General features: G+C 39.1%; 1 protein-coding gene across 3 annotated transcripts in view; it reads left to right on the top strand.

Moving 5' to 3' along the window:
* Positions 1-5,716: 5,716 nt before the first annotated feature.
* CFAP92 (cilia and flagella associated protein 92 (putative)) overlaps positions 5,717-17,469 on the top strand; it is a 59,670-nt gene continuing 47,917 nt past the window's right edge. For all 3 annotated transcript variants that reach the window (XM_087954831.1, XM_087954832.1, XM_087954833.1), the window contains exons 1-4: positions 5,717-5,823; positions 9,826-10,094; positions 10,884-11,077; positions 15,308-15,367. In XM_087954831.1, the coding sequence (XP_087810957.1) occupies positions 9,827-10,094; positions 10,884-11,077; positions 15,308-15,367 (522 nt within the window). In that variant the 5' untranslated portion in view covers positions 5,717-5,823; position 9,826. The remainder of the gene's footprint in view (positions 5,824-9,825; positions 10,095-10,883; positions 11,078-15,307; positions 15,368-17,469) is intronic.

Here is a 17,469-nt window from a genome sequence, read left to right as displayed (position 1 = left end):
AAAGTACCAGCAAAGAAGGGGAAAAAAACTCCAGAGAAGTTCCTGAGACAGGAAGTCTAGTCCTGCCAAGAATGTAATAAGGGTTAATGGAGAGGCAGTTTCTGTAAGCAACACCAGAATGTTTCCTTACTGCCTTCCTTACAGGATTAGGCCAGTAATTTCTTCTGACAACCGGTTCTCCAAACTGCTTAGAATGTTAACAACCGGTTCTAGCGAATAGGTGGGAACTGGTAGAATCCCACCTCTGGACATGTCAAATGAACAGAAAAAAAACCAACCAAAGTACAAAGAGCTTCAAGAATGAATCTGAGCCAAACAAATATCTTTGCTTTCTGCAAAGTTTCATTATCTTTGCCTGTCCTTTATACCTTATGGGAGGGGCAATCACTTCCCAGCCTTACTCCCAAGTCGTCCCTTTTGTTTCAGCTGCTCTCGCCTTCTAGCAGCTCTGCACACACGCGCACTGGGAACAGGCTCTCCTGGGTCCTCTGCCTCACTGCTGCCAGGCTCCAAAGGCTCTGGAGGCAGCACCCAACTCCCAGATGGTCCTGGCCCCATCTCTGCATAGGATGCAGGACCCTCATCCGAGTCCTCTCCAGACTGATCCTCTTCCTTCCTCACTGTCCAATTCTGCTGTCGTCTGCACAGGCTGCCGGTGAACCACAACAGACACATTTTGGGGATCCTCCAGTGCTTTGTTCTTTTTAGATGTAAGCATTGGACAACTTTGTCTATTGTCATTGTCATTTGTTTTATTTTCAATATGCAAAGTACTTCAGATACAAATATACTTTCAATAGACAGCAGATCTTTAGCCTTCTTAATAGATAAAAGGAAAGATGATTTGAAAAATGTCCAAGATTGAATCCCTACTATCTATAATAAATTTTTTCTTCCTGAAACTCCAGAAAGTTGCTACCAGTGAGTATAAAACCACAATAAACTAAAGGCAATTAAAGTCAGATTCCATCGCTGCACTCACATCTGCTAAATATACTAATATGTCATAGTTGGATAAGGTACTTAACCAAGAGGTTGTCAATCAATTTCAAACACTTGTGTGTGAAGTTGATTTTTCATATTGATTTCAATCCAGATATGGTCCAACTTTAGGTCAGAAATTTATTTATTTGAGAAAAATGGGGAATACAATTCTGTAGTTTCTATAGGATCATGATGTACCTTTTATAACATGTTTCCCCCCCCCCCTATGGTTCTCCTGTTATTTGATATTTTTTTCTGGAATTTGATGTTGGGGATTTATAATAATGTTGCATAGAGTTGTGTCCTGCAATTCCTCGGACTCAATGTTGCCCACAAAAAGTGGGTGGAATTGTCATTAATGTGAAGATTACACCCAGATCTAAATCTACTTTCATCTAATTCATAGAGACAGCAGATGCTCCAAAGTGATGTTTGTATAATGAACTTGGAGGATCAATAAATGAAAGCTCAATCTAGATAATAGAAAGTGACGATCAATCTGTCCAAGAGAAAGTTGTATTCAGCAGTCCTGGATACATAGCCGTCACTAAAAGCATAGGAAAACACAGTACTTAAGAGTCTTTTTTAGAAATTTAAAGAAAAGTATCAGCAATGGTTAGACAAAAACAGATCAGGTAATGGATTCAGGTGGTTGTGTGATTAAACATGATTTGATAATTTTTCTGTTGGATTGCTGAAATGTGCTCAAAACCATCACCTTTGATGATGGTTCAAAAGCTTCAGAAAATCCAAAATAGACTTGTATTTTATAGTTTGGTACTTTCTTTAAATTGTTTTAATATGATCATAATAATTTCATTTGGAAAGACTTGATCAGTGGATAAATATGAATTTCACTCTAAACATATGGCTATGAGACAAGCCATCATAATATATATCCTGTGACAATAATTAAATATTGAAAAACCATAATATCTGCCCATCCCAAGTCCTTGGGAAGGACTTAAGAGGTCAGTCAAAAAAATCCAAATCTAAACATCCAGTCTAAACATCTGGTTGTGTGGCCAACACCAATAGATATTTCTTGGTATTGTATATAAGTACAACTTCTTATAAAGTCTGTTATCCTTTACAAATATCCTAGCAATCTCTGATTACCACAATGAATTAGATTACAAAAGAAAGTGTTTCTTAATTATGTCTGCACTTTTGGGGTAGCCTTTCAGGGATGTGTGCTAGATCCTCATCTTGATTATCCTCAGCCTGAGTTTGATTTTCAAGTGCTTCCTCTCCACTGGGATGGTACATTTAATATATTGTATATCTTAATTAATTGCATCTATTTTATTATTTGGATTTTAATTTATTTTTATTGGGTCAGTAAAATTGGGTAAATCACTTTTATCTGCTTTTGCTTTTGCATACACAAATAAACCCAGCCTTGTAAATAATGGTGTAAGGCTTGGCTTGTATGAATTGATTGGTTCTTTCAATAAGCTATGATTGGTTCTTTCAGTAAGCTAGGAAATGTGGATTGGTGCTCTGGAAATATGTTGCATTTTATCTTGAAGCTATTTTCTGTGTTTCCTAGTTGTAGAGAAACTAGATAAGGAATAGAAGCTGCTTGAAGTTTATTTGTGGGATAAGTGAAAGAGTGGGATGAAGTGATGGGCAGCTTTTAAAAATGCCTACTTTTAGTTAAATTTCTGCTTTGATATAAGAGAAAGCTGGGATTCTAGAGAGCACCTCCCTTTGGGGGCTTACATCTTCTGACTTGAGGGCAAGTTGTAAGACTTGATCTTTAAATGCTGAGATTGATTGTTTGCAAAATGGGGTGCTTTATGACGGGCCTCGTCCTTTGCAACAGCTATTTTGTGACCCGCTTGCTCCAATGGATACCACCGCACAACCGTTGGTAACTCCAAAAGGAACCGCACGCCACCAAAGGCTTGAGAATCCTGCAATAACGATGCAAAGAAAATCCCAGAATACGAATCCCGGGATTCGAGTACACGTCATAAACCTACAAGCTGTACGTTGGAAGGCTCCACCCGAGTTCACCAGTTTTCTCCCCACTCCCTCCCAGCGGCGTTGGAAACGCGTCCGTTGCACGTGGGCTGTCTGACTGACGGGGCCCTCACAAAGCGAGGCCGCAGAGGTTGCGTGTGTGATTAGGAGCATGCACAGGTGTGGACTGTATTGTTCTTAGCGACGCTCTCCTTGCCAGCCTTGTTTCCGAGTCTCTGGATCCGTGGCTGGTCATGGAAGTAGGACTTCTCGCAGGGGTGGGGAAAAAAAATTAGACCTCGTAACTTCTGCGCTGTCTCTCCTCGCTCTCGGGTTGTTGGAAAAGCCGCTGGCAGAGTGGGTGGAACAGCAAATTCTGTTCCCGCGACGTCCCAGCGCCAAGCGCAACACACCGGTTGCGAGGGCAACCTCTAAGGACCGAAAGGAGCCGAGCGGGATTCTTTTGGAGAGCTCGGAAGAAGCGCGGATCCCGGGCAATTTTGTTTTTGTTGCTAGGCGCTGCGTCCGGCTGAGTGAGTTTCCCGCCGAGGTTGGTTGGGTGTGGACGGGCTTCCTCCCCTGGGCAAAGTAAATCCTGTGCGTGGCCCTGGAAATTATTTTGTTGGGGTGGAGGAAGTTGCTGATTTACTACTTGGATTTGTGGAGTTGATCATTAGTTAGGCCGTATAACTCTGTTGGTTTGCTGCAGGATTACACTCGGGACTCCATTCTTTTGAGCTGATTGTCCTCCTTTCTGCTTGCCCGACACAACAGGTAGTAACAACTGAGCGATCTCGCCAGGGTTCGGAAGCTATGCAAGATCTACTCCAGTGCGTCCTTTGATGAAATGGAGCAGGACACGCTGCTCTCTAGAAGAGCAGAAGGGCAATGGCAAATGACCTGCCTCCCTTTACCAAGAAAACGGCGCTTTTGCCCTTGTTGTCCCTACAGGGACAAGCTGCCCTCGAGGGCATCTTTTCCTTTTATCCTCCCTATTTGGATGGAGGGTGTCATGCCTGATGTGGCCAGAACATAGAAGAATAGAGTAGGAAGGGACCTTGGAGGTCTTCTATTCCAACCCCCTGCTCCAGCAGGAGACCCTGTACCATCTCAGTCTCCCCAGCTGGTGGGACTTTCTGGAAGCTCACAAGTTTCCAGTGCCCCATGACTGAAACAGCTCCGAGGGGTGTTCTGTTTACATGCTCAATCTTGTTTCTTTCAATTGCCTCCCAAGCCTGCATCAAAATTGCATCCTTAATAGGTACAGGCTTTTTGATTTAAATAGTTCATAGCTAGTTGTTACAGTCTCATTTTTGAAAACATTTTTAAGTCTGGGAGATATGCCTTTGCCAAACACATTCATGGTTTCCGGAGATAACCATAACCACACTACCATATGCCTTAGAAATGCTGTACACTACCTGATTTGTAGTTAAATTCCACAATTCCAGCCAAACATTTTTTGTTTTTGTTTTTATATAATTGAAAAACAAAGCTGTATTTTGTTATAATTCTGATCATTTTTTCCCTTTCTGGTGGATTTTAGCTGCATAAACTACAGACTTATACAGATCTTAATATTGCATATTAGCTGCTGTGTACCAAATGAAAGAACGAGAATCCTTTAATATTTTATGGAAAACATTTCAAATAATACTTGGAAGTAGCTTAAAATATTTAAAAACCTAATTAAAAACAATGTTAAAACAATTGAAACACAAACATTAAAAGCAGTAAGGAACAAATAATAGTATTAATTTCTGCCATTCAAATAGGGACGACATCTCATTGCTGGAAATACCATGAGATACCTCATCTGTATATGTTGAAGAAGATAGAAACAAATCTGTTGAATTAATGTGGTGGAAATGTCCTTTGGTCTGATGTTTTAGTAAAATGATTTAATTAAATCTGATCCAGGATTAACACACATTTTTATACTCTGGACTGTTCAAAGACCTCTACTCCTGGTTAAAAATAACCAAGTTTGGGAAGTTCTTGTAGGCTGCGCAATGCATTGCTATCCTGAGAAACTCCAGCAAGCATGTAGGTTGAGAAGGTGAAGTCTAATTAGACATTCTAATCCAACTGATTAGAAAGACATGTTTTAAATTACTGTAATATTCTAAAGGCTAATTAAATCCAATTTACCTTGTTTATGTATGATTTATACTTACCAAGATTACCCTAGGGAACTATTTGGTTTCATCTAGAAGAGTTTCATATCTGACTTCATGTCCTTTTGCAATCTTAGAGGACTTTCCTTTAAGCAAAGAAGTGATTGGCCTTTACATTGTCTAATCTTTATAAACATAAGCCTTAGATAATAAGATAAACAGTTTGAGATATCCTGGCAAAAGTATTCATAATAAGTATAGTACCACGTTAGTAAAGTGGCTAGTGATTCCAAAATGACTGTTTTTTTAAGTAGGAAGAACTTTTCTGTGGACTAAACCAGCATAATACTGAACTGCAGCTTAAAATCATATTTACAAACATAATAAAAGCAGTTGAAAAATTTCTCATAATGTACAGATGTTTGCAATACCATACATATTCAATTCTCTATGAAACTAGGTAGCATATTCTATAGGGAATATAGAGAAGAATGAGAAAGTGTGCATGTAGATATACTGTATATCAGTTGGGCTGGGAAAAGAAATGTATGCTGCTGCTTATTTAAATTAATGAGACTGTTTGCTAATGGGTCATTGATTTCAAAGTTAATCTCATTTATCTTTGCATTTTGTCCATTCCCATAGCTTTCTAGTTTGATTCACTGGAGTGTAGTTTGGATAATGACAGCTCGGTTATTTATCATATTAAAATATGATTTTCTTCCTTGAACACACAGTTGAAATCCAAGTTTGTGTTAGTAACTGTGTGGCATATGTGCATCTGCTTGTTCTTCTTGCCTTAAGAAATTATTTGAAATGCAAAGTTTCATTTCCTAATCCCTGAATAGGATTTGTGTGGTTAAAGCTATATTTTTAATCTTCTATCCAATCATCGTCTTGAATACTGAATGTAACAACATATGGTAGCTTTTACTTGCTTGTTTATGTGCATTGCTATTGTTGGTTTGGACTGCTTGATTATGGGTATCAGTTCATCCTAAGTCCCTTTGTCTTCTCTTATCTTTGCACCTTTTGGCCACCTTGCTTTGTTCTGATAGAAAACTTGTCATGCAAAGCATATATCAAAACTGGCACGCCTATATGTGGCATTAAGAAAGAATAACTTACAGTTACTCACTGGGATGGGATCCGACTGGCATAACTACCAGTTATGTTGCTGTGTGTTGCGCGCATGCGCAATTTACAACCTGCTGAGCTGCTCGGACAGCTGAGCAGCGCTGCGTGCAAGTGCGCAGCAGTTGGAAAAGCTCTTTTTTCCTGCTTTTTCAACTGCAGCTGTGTCGCACAAAGCAGCTGCGGTTGAAAAAGCAGGAAATAAAGGTCAGGTAAGAGCCTGGGTGGGTGGGTAGGCCAAAACAGCAGCAAACATAGAACTGGTTCTATGTATGCTCTGTGTCTGCTGCTCTTCAGAACTACTGGTTCTACAGAGGTGGACAGAACCGGTAGAATCCCACCCGTGGTTACTCATGACCACTGCATGATTCACCTTGTACCTGCCTACAGACCAAGACTTAAAACCATGAAACCAAAAATTAAATCAGTGAGGACTTGGTCTGATGAGGCAAATCTGAAGCTCCAGGCTTGCCTTGATAGCACTGATTGGAATGTTTTTGAAGATATCTCTGCAGACCTAGATGAAGCTCACAGATACTGTAACATCATATGTCAGCTTCTGTGAAGACTTAAGTGTACCAACAAGGAACCTGCAAATATATAATAACAATAAACCTTGGTTCACAACTAAAGCAGCTACGTCGTGCCAAAGAGGAATCCTACAGAAAAGGTGACAGAATGCTATACAATCAGGCCAGAAACATATTAACAAGAGAGATCAAAGCAGCAAAAAGAAGCTACTCTGAAAAGTTAAGGAATCAGTTCTCAACAAATTAACCAGCAAACGTGGAAAACTCTTAAAAACATCACTGGCTACAACAAACCTCCTTCCCAGGCAGAAGGAAATCAACAACTAGCAGATGACCTGAATGTGTTTTACTGCAGGTTTGAAAGGAAACTACAGCCACCTATCTCCACAACCCCCATCTCAAGCACACCAACAACAGCCAAGCCTCCTACAACTGGCCCCAACCCGTTGGGTTCACAACCTCTGGTGATCACAGAAAAAGACGTGCAAGATCTATTTCACAGACAAAAGCCAGGAAAAGCACCAGGGCCAGACAAGATAACTCCTTCTTGCTTAAAAGTCTGTGCTGACCAATTGGCCCCCATCTTCACCCGAATCTTCAATAGATCACTAGAGATGTTCTATGTTCCTTCCTGCTTCAAATGCTCTACTATCATCCCAGTGCCAAAGAAGCCCTCCATCAAGGAACTGAATGACTACAGACCAGTTGCTTTAACATCTGTAGTTATGAAAATCTTTGAAAGGCTTGTGCTGTCCCACCTGAAAACCATCATAGATCCACTGTTAGAGCCCATGCAGTTTGCATACCAAGCAAATAGATCAACAGATGATACTGTTAATATGGCTCTGCATCCTACAACACCTTGAATCTCCAAATACCTACACAAGGATCCTCTTTGTAGACTTCAGTTCAGCATTCAATACCATCATTCCAGACATTCTTCTAAGTAAATTAAACCAACTAGTGGTACCTGAACACACTTGTAAGTGGATCGTAAGCTTCCTAACAGACAGGAAGTAGCAGGTAAAGCTAGGCAGATTCACATCTGATACCTGTACAATTAGCATAGGGCCCCCCCAAGGCTGTGTGCTTTCTCTGCTTCTCCCTATATACCAATGACTGCATCTCAAATGATCCATCTGTTAAAATACTGAAGTTTGCGCAGATGACACAACAGTGATTGGTCTGATTCTAGACAACGACAAATCTGTATACAGACAGGAGGTTATACAACTTGTCTAGTGGTGTAACCGGAACAATCTGGAACTGAACACACTCAAAACCATAGAAATGGTGGTAGACTTTAGAAGAAACCCTCCTATGCTACCACCTCTTACAATATTAGACAACACAGTATCAACAGTAGAGACCTTCAAATTTTTTACGTTCTACTATATCACATGACCTAAAATGGACACCTAACATCAAAAACGTCATAAAAAAAACACAACAAAGAATGTTCTTTCTGCGCCAACTCAGAAAGCTCAAAGTGCCCAAGGAGCTGCTGATACAGTTCTACAGAGGAATTACTGAGTCTATCATCTGCACTTCTATAACTGTCTGGTTTGGTTCTGCAACCCAACAGGACAGACACAGACTTCAGAGGATAATGAGGACTGTAGAAAAAAAAACAATTACTACCAACCTGCCTTCAATCGAAGACCTGTATACTGCACGAGTCAAAAAGCGGGCTGTGAAAATATTTACAAACCCCTCACATCCTGGACATAAACTGTTTCAACTCCTTCCCTCAAAATGATGCTATAGAGCATTGCACACCAGAACAACTAGACACAAGAACAGTTTTTCTCTGAAAGCCATCACTCTGCTAAACAAATAATTCCCTCAACACTGTTCAACAAAGTCTGCATTACTGTTCTGTTAATCTTCTCATCACTCCTTATCACCCATCCCCTCCCACTTGTGACTGTATGACTGTAATTTTGTTGCTTGTATCCTTATGATCTATATTGACTGCTTCCTAGTATGGTTTGATTGCTTATTGTACCCTATGACTATTATTAAGTGTTGTACCTTATGATTTTTGACACTTGACAAATGTATCTTTCATGTATACTGAGAGTATTTGCACCAAGACAAATTCCTTGTGTGTTCAACCACGCTTGGCTAATAAAGAATTCTATTCTATCTCAGGATTGCCAACCAAGTCTTAAATGTATGCATTAAATTTTCTTTTCAGCATTAGCCTCTGTCTCAAAGTGGTTTTCAAGCTGTCTATCTACTGTAGCTCATCAAGGTGTTCTTTTATGCCAAGTCCCTGCAACTTTGCAGACTTAATCTTGAATGAGTCTGCTCTCCTTACCTTCTGTGGTAAGAGTAGCCAGGCTTAATCTAAAAGTGTCTATAGGTTTCCCACTGTTTCCCAGTGGCTGAATGTCTTCTAGTAAACTTGGCCATAAACCTGAGAAGGAATTTGCAAAGAAATAATTTTTTCTTGCTTTGCAACCAGAGGAAAAACCACTTTGCTATTTTAAAATTATGTTTGTATTATATATGTGTGGAACAACTTCATCTTGTTCAAGGATGATTCAGACCCAGAATAAATCAATATTCTGGTTATGTTACAATGGGTTGTGTGTTTGTTGGAAAGGGACATATAAAGAAAGTTTTTCCAACTTCTCTTTGTGGAGAGTTTTAGTAGAGTATAGGTTTGTTTGCAGCAGAAATTGAAGTCCAGAAAACACACAGATGACTGATTCAGGACAATTATGAACTACTTTATAAACATAATAATATGAGTAAAGTTTACAATTACCATTTGTAGATTCTTTCAATGTACCATAAGCAAAAATAAGTAGCAGCTCACAGTTTAAGCTTATCAGTTTAAGCAAGTCTAGTTTCAGTTTCAATTTGCAGCAGAGCACACAGAGCCAAACCACACCCAGGCTGTCAGCTCCCATTGGCTGGTCTTGCCATTTTTACTCACTCGCTGACTTCGTTAACCATGTCTCTGCCAGTTAATGAATATACTCTGACAAGGTTGTTTACTTTATTTTTAGAATAATTAATTTTAGAAAGAAAAGCACAGATCAGAAGAAATTAGAAATATTAATAATTGGGTTTTGTCCCAGGATGGCAAGTAAACAGCTAGACCCTGAGGGAGAAAGTGATGAGGAAGTGACACCTGAGGCAGATTTCAACGAAACACAATATTCAGGCAGTAGCTATATAACCGAAAGTCCAGAAATTTTGGCTGGCGGCGGTGGCGGAGGAGGTCATCCCACTCCTGAAGATGAACATTTAGCATCTGTTCACTCAATGAGAAGCCAAGAACTTAATTTTCAGCATCTGGTTACCTGCACATTCTCGGTTTCATTGGCTGTTCCACTTACTCTTCCAAGTAGGTAAATGGCATTGTAAGTTATTTTTCTTTTGAACATGTCATACGGGGTTTACAGAGTACTGCATAGGAGACTGAACATAGAAAAGATCTTACATGTTTTTGTTATTGTATTTAAATCACTCTCTACTATATCAAGTTAATGTAAATCCCATTCATTGCTGATCTTTGGGATGTAAAAATGTGAAAATTGTATTGATTCTGTTTCAGCACAGTTGTAACTTCATGTAAAACACTGATATAGATGAGAGTGGTACAGTAGATATGGATAAATGTCACATGCTACGTTGGCTTTTTCACAATTGCTGATGTCTGATATATTAAATATTTGTTTGTGCAAATAACTGTCCAGCTATATCTATAGCTATACCGAATGCAGCACATCCTAGGGATTTTACAGCTATTTCTGGAAAAAGTGTGACGACCGTTGAGCTGCCTGTTCAGCATCTAATATTAGTACAGATTGCTGTTCGGAAGGAGGAATGGAGGCTAGATGTTTATTTAATATGTTTTAGTAATTTTATATAGTATATATGGGTAAATTTACAAATATTTAATTAAAGCTATGGGATAACTAATTATTATTGTATTTTCTTTACAGTATTTGTGGCTTTGGAATATAAGCTATGCAGATTAATTCAGTTAGGCCAAAGTAAATATGTTAAGATTATACTTTCATAGGTAAAATGCCAATCTTAGAGATTCTTAATAGAACAAAACAATTCTAACAGCAACGCTCTCATTTTTGTTCTCCCTATTTTGTTTTCTATTTTATATATTTATTTTCAGCAAATAAACCTTTGCAGACCTCTAAACCAGAGATACAGAGATCTGGATCTAAAGGAAAAGAAGGATTTATTCCAAAAATGCATCGTTTTTATCACATGGAGTATTTTCTTCTACCAAATGATATTGAACCCCGAAAATTAGATTTGGTATTGTTTGGTCCAGTGGCTAAATTATTTCTGGATACAGAATCTAAGGTAAAAAAAAGATAAACTATTTATTTATTTTGCTATTACTTAAATATATCAATATATTCCTGAAGTTTGGAAGTACTGCGTTCCACTTTTATATCACCAATCTTATTAAGTATTTGAGAAATGAAATTCAGTAGTTGGAAAGTTAAACCAGACCTCTATGTTTTCTTACCTTTTATGCCAGGTGTTCTACCAGGTTATTAAGAAGAATATGATAAAGGATATAGAATTAAAGCTTGACAGAATGTGGTCTATATCAAAGAAAACTAGAGATTAGAAAATCATTCTGAATATCTGAATGGAGTAAATTAAACAGATGTTGAACCTTTAGAATGAAGAGGCTGTCTTATCTTACCCAGAAACCCATGCAGATTCTTCTGGTTTACATTCAAGGGAATTTGGTTTCAGTTCAAAGCACCCGCTTTACACCTAACACGAGCAGCTAAAGTAAAGATGAGCTTATGAACCGTTTAAGAACCCAGAGGGTGGAAAGTCATGTTTTATCCTATCTAGATGATCTACTTAGCGCAATGTCCTCTATAGAAAATAACCATGAGAGACATTGGCTAAATTGCTAACATTTTGTATAGGAAGAAAGGCGTTTGCATCTGGATATTTTTTTGTAAGTTTTTGTAAGATGAGGATGCCCTTCTTTTGACCTGTTTCTGAGAGTGGGATAGCAAAAAGATGAAACGCTTCTTTAGATTCCAACAGAACAGAAGGGATTATGCTTGGCGGCACTGTGGTTAGAATGACTTCTGTATGCCTTTCTGCATTTAACAGTGCTTTCCAAAGGGTGCACCAGGTAAAGTGCTTAAGACATGAATGATTCTTATCATGTCATCCTGACCCAGCACGCTGTGATACTCTTAATAGAGATGAGACAGGAGCGACTATGGCATCTTCTGAAAACCTCTCAACATTCTGAATCAGGCTCTAGAACCACATTTGACATCTTGGCCCCAGGACAAATGAACATCACTGAAATGACTTGGAGCTATTTTCATATAGGTAGTCCTCGAGTTACAACCCCAATTGAGTCCCAGTTTTTTATTGCCAAGTGAAACATTTTTTTAACTGACTTTTGCCGCATTTTAGTATCTTTCTTGACACGGTTAATAAGTGAACCGTTGCAGTTGTTGTTAAAGGAATCTGGTTTCCCCGTTGGCTTTGCTTATCAGAAGGATGCAAAAAAAATTATCACATGACCCCGGGACACTGCAAAGATCATATATGTGAGTCAGTTCCCCAAACGTCTGAATTTTGATCATGTGACCATGGGGATGTTACAGCGGTTGTTAGTGGGAAAAACGGTTATAAGTCACTTTTTCCAGTGCCGTTTTATCTTCGAACGGTCACTAAACGAATATTGAGAGTTTTGCAGCGATAATTCAGTGCCAGAAAAATAAACACAGATGGCTGATGCTTCATTTAACATCTTCATAAACGTAAGTAGATTTTACAAACCAGCTGTAGATTTCTCCAACATGGAGCAAACTCAAACAGAAACATGTTGCAAGTTCAGAGCAGAGCTCCAGTCTTTAGCAAGCAAGCAAGTTAGTTTCATCTTCAATAGACAGACTCAGAGCTCAACATAGCTGCAGAGTTGCAGAGCTTAACATAGAGCCACACCTAGGCTACTTTTAGTTTCAGTTTCCAAACTATCCTCATTGGCTGATTTAGTTGCTATGCCTATTCATTGGCTGACCTTGTTACCATGCTCTATTCCAGTTCATGAATATACTCTGACAATGAACTGTTGTAAGTCGAGGACTACTTGTAATGGTACAAAAGACAGAAACTAGTAGCACTGGTACTACCGTGTTTCTCATATAATAAGGCCAGGTCTTATTTTTTTTGAGCCCGAAAAAATGGCTAGGCCGTCTTTTCGGGGTGACTTAATTCCCCCCTTGCATCTTTGGGCGGGCGGGCGGCGATGGCTTGGATGTTGACCTCGGCGTTGGTGGGGCACCGTATCGGGGTCAACGCAGGCAGCACCATATCCGGGTGTGCAACAAAAGTACTTCCTAACGGCAAGCCCCCACCATTCACCCCCCATTTCGCATGTTTTAATATGGGCCTTAATTTGGGGGGAGGGGCTTAATTTCATTTCATGCCTATAAAACATGCTGGGACTTCCTATTGGGGGAGGTCGTATTGTTGGAGAAACAGGGTAGTACTAGTAGCAAGTGTTCCTGAACTATTAAGCTATTTCTTTAACGGGGAGTTATTTTAGGGTCTATTCTTGTATATGATTAAGAGGCACCACTTACAGAGCTTCCTCATGTACACCAATTATTTAGTATACTTTTGTTTCACCATTTTCGCCGTCTTTGTTACTTAGGATATTAGTGGTTGTTCCTCTTGAGCTCATTGCACATATTACCTCTAACTCTCAACTTGCTAAACATTCCAAGTTGCCATAAGAGGGGAGGAGGAGGAACCCTGAAGGAGCATACGGCAAATGAATTCAGAAGCACATTCCAAGCTTATCTCCCAAAGATTGTAACTGAGGCAACCGGGTATTCTGGGAATGAAAATCCTCTATTGGAGAGTGTGATTGATGACACCCAGCCCATGACGTGTTCCATTGGACAATCTGAATTATGATACACCCAGAGGGGTGGGGGGAAACAGGGTCATAGGTGATTGTAAATTATGTATCTCAGAGTAGGCTTCATACAGATCATGCCAATATGTCACTCCTAATAAATCCTTTGAAGTTTTTTGAAGTTTGGCTTGAGGCTCATTATTTTATTAGGGCGATCGCTGGAATTCTGACACTAATATTTTTAAGAAAGCTACCATAGTTTGGAGGATTGAAGAATCTCTGCATGTTCCACCAGGACAAAATGGTCCTAAGGCCAGTTTCCTGATCATTGTCCAAAGTCTGTTTCCAAGTTCCACTGAGCGCAAAGGATCAGCCTTTATAATTCAGTCTGGACCCAACCAGAGTGTGGCGCTCGGCATAAGATGTGAGCATTTGGATATGCTTCAAAAGTATATTAGTGAGATGAAGAGATGAGATATGAAGAGATGTTTGTCTCTTACACAAAGGAAAAGGATAGTTGTGTTTCCTTGCACAATTAATGGATGAATTTGAGAGGCAAGATACCACTCCCAGTCTTGTATCATGGCACCTTTCATAAGAGGGACAGCTATGTCATTAGCCTTAACCAGAAGAAACCATGATTAATGTAGTTTTATAACAAATCATCTCCCTTTATTGAAGATTGTAAAATAGAGAAGTTTGCAGTTTTTGAGCTGCACTGAGACACAAGGAATGCTATAAACTGTTACAATAATCCACTCTGGGAATATTGTAGCATATCCTTTGCAAGACAGCTCCATCTGCAATGACCAAGAATGCTAGTTGGACATAATCTAAAATACTTTTCTTTTTATCCAAAGGTGGAACCCACCTATATTTTCCAACAAACTGACTAATTGCAATAGTGATGAATATCTGTAGCTTGGGTGTAGGATGAAGGTGAAGGTTCGTTCTCTGAGCTTGTGGGTTGGTTTCTGAATGTTTCATTTAGACTCCTGTAAACTGAAGAATATCTCTTTCTAGTTGCGATGATGAAAAAACATGCATGTGGTGATATACAAATCCTATCCTTTCATAGGTATCCCAATGTTAGATGGAAATACATAACTCACAGTGTTCATATATGGTGCACCTTTCATTATTTGCCTCTAAAAATGGTAGTGCCTGTGGTTAGTTTACTTTCAGAAGGCACATCAAACTAAGTGAGCTAAATACAAACTCTAGTTTCTTATTGGGGTAATTTTGGTCTTATCTGCAACCTTTATTGCAATCTGCAGTTACATGCCCTGCATAAATTGGCTTACTGTGTTATACACACATTTGCAATTGAGCTTAGATGACAAAATAGGTTGTTGGCAGAGGAGAATTGTAAGTTGATACCGTGTTTTGGTGATACATGTAGTTCTTGAGGATTTTAACTTCTTGTTTGCCTGCACAAGTTTTTCTAGAATCAATGGTTTTAACTTAAAGTGCTATAAAATCTAGCATTACATAGTATTATTTTAATAGTTAAAATATTAATTTAAAATATTCAAAAAATAGGATTAATAGCATATTAATAGATCAGAGGCTTCTGAAATGTATAGAATTGAAATAGTCTATTTTGTATTTTTCATTAGTCTGCTTTCTTTATCATAGCTTTTTCCTCGTTTCCTTTCTTTCTTTTGTTGTCATTTTGATAGCCAGGGACTCCAAAAGATGAACGAAGCAAATCTAAAAAGCCATCCACGCTGAATATTTCAGTAAGTGCAGATAAGATTCTGGGGAACGAATGACAATAAGTAATGTACGAAACCTAGGATGGATGACATTAATTTTATTTTTCTGTGCTCGTGCATTGTGATATGCTAGAAAGTTACTGTGGGATTTCAACCTGACATCAGGTATGCTTTGATCCAATAATTTTATGTAGTGATATTTTTATGGGTGCTAAAGTTGAATAAGTACACATATGGGTGTAGTCTATATTTCAAATAATTTTAGTCTAGAAACTCAGTGACGTGAGGGACAAAAAAGCAGTATATATAATGGTCATCACTTGTTAACTCTTATATTTTTAATGATGTCTTAATTTACTTTTATTATGGTACCTACTGCCGAGTCTTTGTACCAGATACAGACTTCTGTCTGCTATGTTTTCCAACAATATTTCTCTTCAAGAAGACTAGATGAATAAATGTATTGCAGAGAATAAGGAAGCCTTATATCAGGCGTGTGAAACTCGAGGCTCGTGGGCCAGATCCGGCCTGCGGGTTGCTTAAATCTGGCATGTGGGGCCAGCCTGGAAATAGCAAAGGACCGGCCTGTAGTGCCTCTGCTGGCCAAAATGGCGTGCAAGGGGTGTGAGGGTTAGGGTTGTTTTGCTGGCAGGGTGCTGCAGGAAGCTGTCCAGGCCAAAAACTGGGTACAGGGGAGCCACATGCACCCCACGCCCCATTTTGGCTGGTAGAGTGCTGCAGGAGGTATCTGTCCCATTTTCCCCTTCCCCCAAGCCGGCTCGCGGAGGAGAATTACAATGCTGATCAGACCCTCAAAGAAATCCATATGTGCGTGTGTGTATGTCTGTAGGTATGTATGCATGTATGTATGTGTATGTATATTGTAAAGGTTTGATAGTCCAATTGTGTTTCAGTCAAAGGTTGAAGTCTTCAGTACTTGAAGGATTGTCCTTCTGAGTGTTTCTGCCTGAACATTAAGATCTGGGGAGAATTCCTCCATGTTCCTATATTAAAGGAGGTACATGCACCCCAAGCTTAACATGGAGCATTTTGTAGCACCAAATGAAGAGCCATGGTAGTGCCGTGGATAGAATGCAATATAGCAGGCTAATTCTGCCATTTGCCAGAAGTTTGATCCTGACCAGCTCAGGGTTGACTTAGCCTTTCATCCTTTCAAGGTCAGTAAAATGAGGACCCAGATATTTGGGGACAATATGCTGACTCTGTAAACTGCTTAAGAGAGGGCTGCAAAGCACTGTGAAGCGGTATATAAGTGTAAGTGCTATTGCTATCTGACTTTTTATTTTTGCATCTGAGATGTTAAGTCTAGCTTTTGATTTGCTCTTTTTTTTAAAACTCCTGCATGACGTACAGGTAGTCCTCAACTTACAGCAGTTCATTTAGTGACCATTCAAAATTACAATGGCACTGAAAAAAGTGACTTATGACCATTTTTCACACTTATGACTGTTGCACCATCCCCATTGTCACGCGATCAAAATTCAGATGCTTGTTAATTGGCATGTATTTATGATGGTTGCAGTGCCTAGGGTTGAGTGATTACCTACTTCTGATAAGCAAACTCAATAGGGAAGCCAATTCACTTAAACAGCCATGTCACTAACTTAAATAACTGCACTTGATTCACTTAAGAAAGGACATAAAACAGGGCAAAACTCAGTTATCTGCCTTGCGTAGTAACATAAATTTTGGGCTCAATTGTGGTCATGAGCTAAGGACTAACTGTACATCAGACAAAAGAGATTTCTTTATAATATCCAGCTTATATTTCATTTTGTGGGAAAGGACTACTGTTCAGTGAAGAGAGAACATCATTTGAACATACAAGTCTTGGGTTCAACCTTGGGCTTTTGCAACTAAAAGGAATTTTCCAGTACTATATAGGAGAGCTACTGCCAGTCAGAGTAGTTAGTAACAGCCTTGAGGTGTAATATGCTGGCTAAAATGTTTCTCTGTCTATATTAAGTTTACTTATACTGTTAGGGAAATCTGCCTAAATTTAAAGTTTTGATCACACTGAATGTATTTGGATTGAGCCTAAAAGGTTTCAGCCATTATTACTTTTAATAAGATTCCTTATACGTGTGTGTCATAATTTTATGTCT

Source organism: Notechis scutatus, chromosome 2 (genome assembly GCF_049901735.1).
Source record: "Notechis scutatus isolate UNSWTSFEM ecotype Mainland chromosome 2, rNotScu1.2, whole genome shotgun sequence".
Taxonomy (NCBI): Eukaryota; Metazoa; Chordata; class Lepidosauria; order Squamata; family Elapidae; genus Notechis; species Notechis scutatus.
This window is presented reverse-complemented; position numbering and strand designations above follow the sequence as displayed.